General features: G+C 39.3%; 2 protein-coding genes across 3 annotated transcripts; one reads left to right on the plus strand and one right to left on the minus strand.

The window, feature by feature from the left end:
* Nucleotides 1-1926: 1926 nt before the first annotated feature.
* On the minus strand, nt 1927-8765 carry LOC5503175 (solute carrier family 35 member F1). Its single transcript, XM_001624216.3, has 7 exons — nt 8534-8765; nt 7067-7364; nt 6758-6917; nt 5366-5522; nt 5148-5200; nt 4285-4439; nt 1927-3202 (listed from the first exon to the last, which is right to left on the minus strand). The coding sequence occupies exons 1-7, from the start codon at nt 8608-8610 to the stop codon at nt 2993-2995; spliced, it is 1110 nt and encodes a 369-aa protein (XP_001624266.3). The 5' UTR covers nt 8611-8765; the 3' UTR covers nt 1927-2992.
* Nucleotides 8766-8853: 88 nt separating this feature from the next.
* LOC5503165 (ras-related protein Rab-39B) lies at nt 8854-12479 on the plus strand. Of its 2 annotated transcripts, none has more exons than XM_048722217.1 (3): nt 8854-8954; nt 9253-9569; nt 10684-12479. In XM_048722217.1, the coding sequence occupies exons 2-3, from the start codon at nt 9395-9397 to the stop codon at nt 11196-11198; spliced, it is 690 nt and encodes a 229-aa protein (XP_048578174.1). In that variant the 5' UTR covers nt 8854-8954; nt 9253-9394; the 3' UTR covers nt 11199-12479. The 2 variants fall into 2 exon arrangements, with proteins under 2 accessions (XP_048578174.1, XP_048578175.1); XM_048722218.1 differs by lacking the exon at nt 8854-8954 and adding an exon at nt 8995-9159.
* Nucleotides 12480-12806: the final 327 nt, after the last annotated feature.

Consider the following 12806-nt stretch of genomic DNA (forward strand, 5'->3'; position numbering starts at 1 on the left):
TTGCTTTACTTCCAGGAAGATTTCTGAATTCTTGTTCCCAGGGCCCCTCTATCGTGCTGATAGCCTTCGACAAAGCGAACGAGGCCCTGGGAATGAGAATGTTCTAGGAAGTAAAGCGAGCCCGGGGAGGGGACTCCCATTAAAACGACGGGGAAGATCGTCGGCAAAATCAATCACTTTGGGTGTAGTCAACAGGAGTTCCTACACCTAGAAGATAGCACATTAGGTGTGGTTGAAGCAATTTTTAACTCTAAGCACTAAAAACCAATACGAACGATTTCAATTTTTCTAAAGACGTCACCATCGAGCACATCTCCTTTCTGACCATATCCATGACCAGTTGTTATCTGTATGTGAGGATCCACTTGCTAGAGACCCAAGCGGAAAAAAAATTAACACCCCCTAGGATAGCAGCTAGTTGAATTTTATACCCTAAAAGATAGGACAATCATCCCTTTCTACCCCCACCCCCCTAAGTCAAATAAAGTCAAAGGCTAAATCAAACGTTTTTCAAATGATCGCCAAAAACGTGCTCGTTCATAAAAAATTTTCAAAACCCAATTTGTTCGACTTTCGCGCACCAAAAAATGTTCGCCGTGATCATCAGACATTTGGGACGTTAATGCCGACGGCAGAAAACAATGGAATTTTATTCAGAATTCAAAAGAAGCACGTGAAAATTCGTTCTGTCTGAGACATTTCAGCCGTTTTCAGTAACACCACGACGTGAAAATTCCAAATTTCACGGTCAATCAAGGACGCGGACGTTTGCACTGTAAACTCCACTGTTAGCTGATGTAGAAATAATGTCCTTAAATTATATTTATCTGTCACTGACTATAATGTTTTGCTTATTCCATTGCAATTAAATTATAATTGATCGCCACGCGCGAAAATATATTTTTCGATTGCGTCATCCTAGCCGTCGTCGTCGTCCTTGCTTTAACACATTGACCCCTCAACCGGCCTGCACCGGCTTCGAGAGGTACCCACAACTCAAAAAATTCATAAATGCAAAGTACACATAACAAGATGAAGATACTCAGGCATCAGTCTAAGGGATAAATGGTCTTGAAGATATGCATCCAACCAAGGTGACAGCAACTGCTCTTAAGCCAAATAAAAACACAGGTTCTTTGACAAATTTCAAATTGAACAAGGCAAGTAAAGCAGAATCACTCCTCTTAACAAAACGCTCAAAATACCCCACTAGGGAGATAGATCAGCAAACACAACTCAAGCCACAAATAGATACCTTTATTCTGATCCTCCAGATTCATTTCCATGGCCTCAAAACACAATGTCCACTCCTTGAAGGCTTGTAAAACCACTTAGATGCCTTTACGGAATGCAAAGCATTCTGGGAGATCCAGGGAAAAATTCACAAGGGGAGGGCCAGTCAACACTCATCTCCCCAAAATCAGATGTTTTTTTTTATAAATCTTTTCACCCCGAACCCAAACAAATCAATTCCAGATCACACAGACCCAGAATAGCAGTGTAAACAATTTTGAAATCAATTTGGTTTCAGAAAAGACAGCATTTAAGAGAGCTGTGGTGATTCATTAGAAAATCATTTTCTCATCCAGGCAAAGCCAAACAAGAAAAAAATCACCATGAATCCACCTTTGCTTGCAAATATCCATAAGCAGAGCACTCAATTATGCCCCAATAGGCTTCATGATGTCCTAGGACACTCTACCAATATGCTCATAGCTGTATTTTTGATGAAAAATACAAGCAACCATCACCTTGCGCTCGTATCAGCACAATGACGAGGGATTAAAAGTGGGGACCGCAAAGCACTGTTGGAAAGCTGGGATACCGCTGACTAGGTGCAGCAGTGTCTGACCTTGACGGGTGTATAAGACTCAGAAGGGGAGGTATCTGATTTCAGTCTGTTTTTTTTTTTTTTTTTTTTTTTTGTAAATTCAGCTCAAAAGTAGCCAGGAGTGTCCCTATTGAAACGACACTAATTTTTTTATCAACCCATCATGTATATATTAGTTTTATCGGTTCGCATTGTGAAAAATCGTAATTTTTGACAAAAGTAAGTATATAGTTCTACAAATAGTCTGGGAGTGTTTCAGCAAATTTTAGCTGAGACCAATAAATTAATTACTAATTACTAATGCTTTACTGATTATAAAGCATGATAAAAGTCTGCTGGATTATATTGGAAAGGTGTGTCAAACTATAGGAAGCCACCGTGGGCGATTTAGAGAAGCCTTGAAGCCTATTTTAAGACTAAGTGATGATTGTCTTACTTTGTCATGTGGTCCATGAAATTTGACCCTTCCTCACTCCCATGCGTCTTCGCGCACCAATAGAATGTCGCCAATGCCCCGTATGTATAAGATAAATATTCTAGGATTCCCCACTTTGTCTCGGATGGCTCTTAAATACGTACATAGGCAGAGCCCAATGCCCGGATGTGCCTAATAGCCCGTATGTGCTACGTTTGATGATTGACCACCTCGCTCCCGAAACTCTCCGCGCGCTGTGGAGCATACAATTCATTTCTCGTGTGTGACTATATCTCAATATTCGGATGTTCTACCGTTCTCCGCAGGCATCTCAAGTTTTTCGGGTCAGTACGCAGCTCTTACAAGCTGCAATTTGATTAGGCAAATGAACAATATCCGCACCTCGACACAAAGAACGAGAAGAATAGAGACAAAAGAACTCCTTTGTAGAACACAGATAATAGGAGACAAAGCAGCTGCGTACTAAGTTTTTCTGGACTTTTTCAGTATTTTTGTGAATTGGGCTTCCTGTGGTATTATCCATACAAGCGAGTAGACTGAGGGCTAGTTTATCCGGAACCGAAAGTCGGAAGAGAGGAGGGGGAGGCCCGCGCTCTTGCTTGTTCGTGCCACAGGAAGCCCGAAAAAAAGCCCTTTTTCTAGGCCCAAAACACTCGAGACGTCTGCAGAGGAGGCTAGATCTACACCTAAATTACAGATTCGACCTAATGAATGTTGCTATGTTGCTATGTTCCGATGATTGGCTTTTCCTCATCGTTCCCGTGAGTCTCCGCGCGCTGACAGCACGAGTGCAACTGCAGGTCAGGTGAGCCCTGAGTGATCCCCGCGTACTGATCCTCTGGTTGAGCCCGCGGTATTCTCGGCTCAGGCTTGGTGTTGTAGATCACGACACCCGAGAACGTTAACACGAACGCCACAAAGTACAACGCTGAGAACTAAAAGAGCAAACAAATCATGACCAAAAATGTCAGACACGGGCGATGACGACTTACTAAGAAATCACGTAAAAAGTATAACTATGCATTTGAATAGAAGAAATAAGATATGTCTAACGCCACTAGATACCGACGAAGAGGCTGCTAGCATGGAAAATTGCTCGTGTAGATGCCAACAAATCAATATTGATAACTATTATGCTGTTCGAAAGTAACGCTGGCTCATAAAAAATCCAATTGTTTGCTGGCCTATCTATTATCATCCTACGGCCTCGGCCGAGATGTCTCGCAGGCATCTCGAGGCATTAGCCTAGAAAAGTCTGTTTTTAGCGCTATTCATAATTATTATTATACTTCTTCGTCTGATAACAAGCGCTACCAGCCACCAGGGGTGGATCCAGGATTTCAAAATAGGGGGTGGATAATGGTCGAATAGACGGCATATAACTGATCAAGTGGTTCTTGGTAGGTCACTACATAGATCAAATACAATACATCACGCTGAATTGGATTTGCGGCGTCAGCAAAGTCAATGAGGCGGACAGTACATCCCGTCCCTGAGCCATTTATTTTCTTCAAACAAAGCGACTTTTCATTTTTTTTTTACTCAAAAAGAGGGTGGATATCCACCCAACCCCCCCCCCCCCCCTCCTGTATCCGCCCCTGGCCACCTACAGCGCCTCGTTGGAAATTTTACAAGTCTAAGAAATCACGTGACTTTTAGGGTGGCAAACTTGTATATTCTTCATGGCTGAATGCCACTATAAATGAAAACCTCGTATAAACGACAACCCTAGCCCTGGTTTAGGTAAGGGTTAGGGGTTGGGTTGTCATTTATCTGGAGTTGTAGTCTATATGGCCTTCAGCCATGAAGTACATTCCTTCAAACTTGCGCCTTGCCGGCATTTTTCGGCATAAAATAACAACAAAATATAGCCACTCGTTCAGCATTCAGAAGGGACTATTTTTCTTTGAAATATTTTTTTCGTTGATCTTTGGCATGACCGCCGCAGCCTTTTCCGTGCCGTTTATTTTTGCGGGAGTTTGCCATTTAAAAAGTCGCTAGCCTATTAGTATCATACCTTATCCTTGAAGAGAAAGAGGCCAAAGAGCAGCGTGTAGAAGTCGGCGGTGAGGATGGATAAGTTGACCATCGCCGCACTGCTCATCTTCATGAGGTTAGGAATGAGGGCATAGAATAAAAACAGGACAACCGCAAAACCGAGGAAATACAACACTAGAAAAAGAAAGAGTACAAGAACTGTTAGGGTTATGGTGCACAAAATGAAAGAGAATGGTGTTATGGTCAGGCGAAGGAAAAAAAATCAAAACCAAACGGGCTTGTGTTGATCTTACAACATGGACATTGATAAGCCAAAATCCCAAGGGGAGGAGGTTATCCTTTATATTAACTATACAAGTTTGTGACACCCGACACAAGGCCATTGCAGGGGGTGGGGCACTGGGGGCACGCCCCCGCCCCCGATATTTTAAAAGCTATAAGGAAATGACCAGTAGGGACATTGCTGTGCCCCTAATATTTTGTTAATGTTTATGTATTGTGCCCCTCCAATATTTAGAGGCCTGCTAAGGCACTACAATAGGGTGGGGTTTTGACCTTTCCCATCCAAAAAAGGGTTTAATTTTAAGTTACCTGTCTTAAACTCCCCTTTCACCCTTTCACCCTTCCAAAATCCCATTCCAATAGTTCATTTCTTTTTCAATTCTTCTATACAGACAGAGGCACACAGACACATAGGGCCATATACTGTAACAGCAAAGATCTCTTAAAGTTTAGAAACAAACAGTTCACCTGAAACCAAGGCTTTCGATGTATTTATGAGTCCTTAGTGTCAGGTAAAGTGGAATTGCAAAACTAGACTTTTCCTGGTAACTAAAGCCCTGTTCCTGACTCCCCCTTCCCTTCCCTAGTTCCTTTACTTACCAACATCATAACTCCAGGTTACACCTTCCAGGGCGTGCCTCTCCAAAATAGCACTAGATGATAAGTAAAAAATATTCAATACAGGGCTTATAGGTTAAAGTTCCATTTATTTGGAGCATTTACTGCTGAATTTTTATTGTGCAAAAAAAAACAACAACACTTAATGAGAAACTGTTGTAAATTTCCATCATCATATTCCCTATAAATAAGGTACTTACACTTGTATGCCTGATATCACACTGCCAAACAGTCCAAGCATACCAAGAAATTCTATCTTGCTGAATTTCTTGACAACAAATTCTTGTGCAACGTTAGACACACCGTATAACACACTGCCAGAGAGCACAAGTATGTCACCTATAACCTGGTTTGTTCCTGAGAAGAAACCATTATTATGATTAAAAAAGAATAAGAAATATAGAAGATACCATTTTAACCAACTAACATTAACACACTGAAACTGTCTTTATCATCAACATCAACATCATCATCAACATCACAATCAGCATTATCATAATTGCTATTTTAACATCATTGTGATTACCAACACTACTGTAATTACCAATCATAGCCTCTATCAACATCCTCTCCTTTATCAGCATCAATAATCATTGACATCATGATAATCAACATCATCATCATCACCATTATCAGCTTCATGCGCAGCAAGAAACAACATTATCCAGGGATTTCATTAGGCCCCGGCGACCGGTGGAAGCGCAGGCTATTTTCCGCCGGCTACTTTTATTTAAAATGTAGACTTCAGTTTTATTTGAACTAAAAAGATAAAAAAACTTCCACCACCTACTTATCAATCTCCACCGCTTACTTTGAAAGTTAATGAAAGCCCTGTTATCATTATCATATTCACCAACATCATCCTTGTTGTTATCATCATCATCATTGCCACCATCATCATTAATGTCACCATTTTCATCATCCTTATTATTGCCACCATAATCACGAAGATTGTCCTCATCAAATGAAACATCAGTAACAGCTACCATCGCCGTCATCACCACCATTATCAACATCATCATCAACCTCCTTGTTATCACTTCAATCATCATTCTCAACATTGTCCTCATCAGATAAAAACAGTAATTGCCATTTTCATCATCATCATATCACCACCATTATCACCATCATCATCATCATCCTTATCATAGCCATCATCATCACTGACATTGTCCTCATCACATGAAACCAGTAATTGCCATCATCATCAGCATCATCATTGTCATCACCACCATTTTCACCATAATTGCCATCACCATCATCATCATTATCATCATCATTGTCATCACCACCATTTTTACCATAATTAGCATCGTCATAATCATCATCCTTTTCACTTCCATCATCATCCCCATCATTGCCCTGATCAAATGAAACAAGTAATTACCAACATCATCATCAGCATCATCATTGTCATCACCACCATTTTCACCATAATTGCCATCACCATCATCATCATTATCATCATCATTGTCATCACCACCATTTTCACGATAATTAGCATCGTTATAATCAACATCCTTATCACTTCCATCATCATCCCCATTATTGTCCTCATCACATGACGTCAGTAATAGACCACACTGACCTACCTGGCCCGTAATTCCTGGAACCAAAGTAATCAGCTGTCACCATACATGCAATGCCGACAAGACAGACTCCAATGCCTCCATAATGAATCCACTTGTATCTCACTTTGAGGAATATAAAGGATAACGCGAGAACAGTGACAAGAGCAAAGCAGTCCAGGACCTTAGAAAGAAAAACACTGTGAACTTAGGGCACCAATTCAAGATAACCCTTATCAAGCAGCCTTGAGGGTTGCGGCTTAGTAGAGAAACATCACTTTGAAAACTTTTTCTCAATGACTCTCATCACCTTTTGATCAAAACTTAACCTACCTGAATACTAGTGAGGTTTGTATACTGGTAAGCTTTCACAACTAGAAAATTTGCTTCCACATCAGTCAGCGCAAGTAAAAAGTACTTCCAGCCTCTCTCCTTTAACACACAAACAAAGTGCCTCCAGTCGTAGACAAGCTGTGAAGTGAAGGCAAACATAAGGAGAATGTAGTTTAGGAAGCTCTGTGAGGTAGGGGTTTCTATGCCATTTGTCGATGCAAGGAGTTGACTGAAGACGGAGGTGCCGCACAGACATAATGACATCAGCTGGCCGAAGCAAATTATGAGCAAAGTACGCCTAGAACAGGAAAAGGTTAATTGGTTATTTTCCTCAGACATTTGTTTATTTCTGTGCTGTATTAAACAAGGTTACACCATCACAGTTTGATCAAAATATACCTATTTCACACAAGGTTGTCAGTGCAAATGGCAAATGGCGAATGATAAATGGCTTATGGGGGCTAATTATTCATAAAATTAAAGGTGTCAAATAAAGTCCAATATCAGAGCCAAGAATTTGTAACAATTAATGGGTAATTGTTTTGATTTATCAATATTCTTCGAGACACATGGTTACTTTCCATTAGAGGATCTAGGGGGAGGGTTTAGGAGGTTTTAACCTCCGCTATGGGCTGCCATAAAGCCATATGTAACAAACAACAAAAAAGCTACGACCCCTAAAGCTACGACCCCCCAAAAATTTTAGTTATTATTATTATTATCTACCGTGTTTCCCAAATGGCTACACAGTGCGAAAGAAAAACTTCTAATAATTTCGCAAAGCTGTTTATATTTTTAGTGGCACTGTGACAGCTAAATGTCAAATCATTTGACAGAGATGAAACCTGATTGGTTGGAAGGAAATCCGGTAAAATGATGTAAACCTTGATTGGCCCACTTTTTCCGGGCAGTGGAATGGGTTTCTCTGTGATGAAAACTTTCTACAACTCGACACAACTAGAACATGAAGCGATTTCCCGTATAAAGTTAGCGGGCAATTAAGATTTTGAAGAAACACCCGAAAATGTTTACCGGGTGACATTCCGGGTTTCTGAGTTCATTGGGGTTTTAAGAAACGACCACCTGGAAACACAAGTAGTCCTCTATTGCCCAATTAAAAAAAAAGTTGAATAAGCTTATTATCTCATAAGGATCACTGATTCCACATGAAACTTCCACGCTGTGGTAGCCATTTGGGAAACAAAGTAGGCTAAATATAACGGCAAAATTTTGGGGGTCGTAGATTTTGGGGTCGTTGCCTTTAGGGTCGTAGCTTTTGGGGTCACAGGTTTTAGGTTTTAGGTCTTCGTTTTGTAGACACCCGGCGTAGTTCCTAAAGAACAGCCATGTGTTTTTTTATTAAACCCAGAACCGGCCTGTCTTCAAATATAATCAAAACCTTCTCTTAATTGGAAAAAAGAAAAAGGAAATTATTTGTTTTTATGAATGGAACTCTTGTCATCATACCTGTTTAAAAATCGACTACAACGGTCCAAAATCACAGATCGCTTTTCAACGTCGATTGCTTCATTCTCGTCCGCCATCTTGGATAAAGTTTATTGTCTGGGATACCTGTGGCTATGAAACGGGCTTCCTGTGTTATATTTATTCTGTTTCACTTTTTTCACTATCCTCATCTCTTTTGTCACTCTCCCATTCAGTTGAGCGACAAAATACCTAAAGATTGGACTGCCAAAAAAGTCCAAAATGGTTTGATTTTGGGTAAAGGAGAGGGATTTAGCCTCATTATGCGTTCCTACGTCACCTGTAGCGGGTCGCGTGAGCCTACGAATATGGTCACGAAGCCCAAATAAGGAATGTTGCCAATGTTGTGACGGAACGATTGATCGCGAGGGCTAAGAAAACTACTGCTGTGTCGCACGAGAAAGTAAGTAATACACACGCTATTTAAATCCTATTTTACACCTGAGAAAAATCTAGACAAAAGGACCAACCCCCTAGATGAATGATGGTTGATGAGGTCAAAGTCTTGTAGACTGCGTGTTTCTACGATACGCGCGATTTTTTTATTTCATTAACGAAGTCGTATTTTCACACCAAACGATTTTAAAACATACCCAAAACACGCTCTAGTGAGTATCTAATTAAATTCCTTTCTAAATGAATCCACTTTGTATGTATTGTATATATTATAATGATTGCATTTTGTTTTATTTTTCACACAGATCTGCCTCGAAGCCCCAAAAACTCACTGGTAAAATTACACTTGAATTCAAAGAATTATACAGCCTTTGGGAAGAAAATGCAATTGATAACTCCGATTCGTGTGACCATTCTATAATCATATAACATCTAAACGCCTTCAAGATGGATCCAGCAAGAATGAAACCCAAATATTTCTACCAATTTAGGATTATTTTAATAGGGGATAGTACAGTTGGGAAATCGTCATTGCTCAGACAATTCACGGAAGGGCAGTTCTTCGAGAATTCTGATCCAACCGTCGGGGTTGATTTTCATGTACGAGTCCTCGAGCTAAAAGGTGAGATAAATTGCCAGTTTTAGAACTAATTTTGTCAATGAATCTATTCTCTACTTTAATATTATTTGGATGTGTTTTTCTTGCTCGTGTTTGCTGCTTCTTGGCACTTCGTGAAAAGTGGGTAATTTGACACCGTTTGTCGTGCTACACGAAATAGTATAAAATCACGAAATTTGGAACAAGGTAACTTTTTTCTACAGATTCCTTACCAAGGAAATGCAAAGCCTTGTAACCGCCGCCTTTTTAGCTTAAAGCCAACGTGTCAATTTCATTGTTGGCCTCAGTTTCTTTAATTAAAACTCTCAATAAAATTGTAATGAATTTGCAAATATTGTGCATACGAACCACCGATGGCTTTCTGGCAAAGGTTTATCGTGATGTAACCATGCATTTCCATTACGTTTATTAAGTATGTTTGCCACCTGCTACGGAGAAGTACAAGCAAATAAACGAAGCGTAAATATAAAGAAAGCAAAAGTGCCAGTGAGTGTTTTCGCACTTGATATACCACTCATAACGAACAAAAGAATTTTCATTCTTTTGGGGCAGATTCTTAAAAAAATTATTGAACCCATAAACCCAGATTTGTCTGGCCTCGAAGTTGATAGTCTTTGAGGACAAATAGTAGCCGTGATTCTTTGCGTATCTGAAGACAGAAATGGCTTATTTTTCTTGTTTCCGGTTGAAAGCCCCAAAACAATTTGTAACATTTCGGACAATTATTTTACTTAATGTCTTTGAATGACTTTCCTTGGTGGCTCACACAATAAAACACAATATAAGTTAAAAAATATGTCGCACTTTTACCTATTGTATTCTAGAAAGCCAAAAGCCAATCTAGCCACAGGCAGCCCAAGGCTACTATCAGTAGTTCTAATAAAGGAATGTAAGGAGGAAATTCGATGTTGATGAAAAAATATTTATTTCAATTTTTCTGGATAGAAAGCTTATGGATAGCAGCTTTGAAACCTGCCAAGAGTTGTGTGTTTCTATAGTGTATATAATAGAACAGAAACAGACAATGGAAGGTCAGCCTCCTCTTCATTGTGATGCATTCATTCTTTTAAGACCCCAATGATGAATATGAATTAATTTGATCGATAATATCTTATAGGAGATGTTCGCATAAAGCTCCAAATATGGGACACAGCAGGCCAAGAGCGCTTCCGTTCAATAACTTATTCATACTATCGAAACACTGTTGGATGTTTGATTATCTATGATATAACCAATCGCGACTCGTTTGTCAATGTCATGGACTGGTATAAGGAGGCCAAGCAGTGTGTTGAGGAAGCTGAAGTTGTCTTCATGTTAGTTGGACACAAAATTGATAAGGAATCAAAGAGAGTTGTCTCCACAGAGGAAGGAGAGTGTTTTGCTGAGGCACATAACATGATGTTTATAGAAACTTCAGCCAAAGTTTTATGCAATATTGAGGAGGCTTTCATTAGTGTTGCCGAAGAAGTTTACAAACGCATGGAAAGAGGAGAATTAGGACTGCGCGATGGCTGGGATGGAATTAAAGCCCTGCCCATGCGACCACATGACATACTGGGCATTAGTCATGCGTTATCAGCCGAAGACTTGATTGAACAGCAGTCGGATTCTAAAAAGTGTTGTTCAGCTTAATATTCAAAGTACTTACTTTTGAATCCATTGTATTGTGACGCTGGATTTTTCAAAACATCGATTTGTTTTTGTCTTTTGGGATTTTCTGTTCTGCCAGTGAAATTATTCTAAGCCAATCAGATTTTTGCCATCTCTGGCCAGAGGATAGCCAGGGAAGTGCACAAAGCAAGACTCTGATTTGCTTAGGATGGTTTTACTGACGGAACAGAAAATAAAAACACATCATGTTTTGAAAACGAGGGTCACGATACAACAGTAAAATGGATTAGATATGTTGAGTTTGCCATTTCTTTTTCATTAGGTCCTATATTCTGTTATGTTTAGGGCAGAATTTTAGGGGTGTATCCAGAGGATTGGGTCTGAACCCACTTTATAGATAAAGTAGGTAAAAAAAATGAAATCGATTAGAATATAAGAACATTAATTTCCATTTTAAAACCATTCCAAGGTCGGGGAGTTACTGCTAGACCCCACCCTGCATTTTTTTCAGGACACGTTCCATCCATTTGATGGTTTTTGGCATCCTCCTCAGGTGTAAAAAAACAGAATCATTAACCTGGTTCCAGAGCCTCAAATGTCTCTATTTAGTGGTCAGCGAAATTGCAACCTGCTGGCCTGAGAGACGTAAGGGGGTATCATAACATTGCCAGCATCACAGTTCTGAGTTACCATTATGAGTAGAATGAGTTGTGTTGAATCATGATCTCCATTTCATGGAGAGGTAAAATTACTCCATGCATGACTAGCATGCTAAAAATTGTCAGTGTCGATATATTTAAAAATATGTTATTAGTGTAAATGACAAATACAAAAACTTGGATAAATCACGATTGGTTCACTTGCCATATTGGGTATTGGCGGTTTTGCCATTTTCACTGACAATGTGTTTTTTTAATAGGTGAACTTTTTAATTGCTGAAGTTAATTTTCTTTGTTTTTACTTGTAAAAATACTGGAAGATTCAGTAGAAGCTTTTGAGGTCAAACTTTTGGTGGTGGTTTTATTTCTTTTGTTGTTTTCTAAAGTATTTTAAAAAGTACTCATTCTATTTAAATTTTTTACCTGCTATGTTTCTTATCATTTTTTAAATAAGCAGAAATGAAGACAAAATACCTTTGAAAATAAGATAATGCCACACCTAAATACTATACAATCCCGGCCGCACCCAAGGGGGGTGGGTGCAAGGTGTTATAAATCTATAAGTCAATTTTTTTTTGTAGCCAAATGTTTTATTTTCTTTATCTAAAAATGTATTAAGTAAATATAAAAGAACAGAACTGGTTTTGGAGTACTGTACTGATTTTATGTTTAAGTATTCTTTCCTACATAAGAGTTCAATTTAAGGGAGATTCAGTTCTATTCACACTAAAAGCAAGATATTCCTTTAACTCACTGTATAAAAAGTCCCCCTCTATAACTGAAATTTCCAACATTATACAAAACTCATCTTTGGGAGCCAAGGTGTCAAGATCACAGGCACAAGAATGAGGCGGAACAAATGCCAGGGGAGGGGTGGTGGAGAAAAGAAAGCAGCCAGGTGTTAAATTTGTACACCACTTTTTTTTCAGTTGAAAATGCCCATTGTTTTTTTTATGGTAGCCACAACAAA

Source organism: Nematostella vectensis, chromosome 14, assembly GCF_932526225.1.
Source record: "Nematostella vectensis chromosome 14, jaNemVect1.1, whole genome shotgun sequence".
Lineage (NCBI taxonomy): Eukaryota > Metazoa > Cnidaria > Anthozoa > Actiniaria > Edwardsiidae > Nematostella > Nematostella vectensis.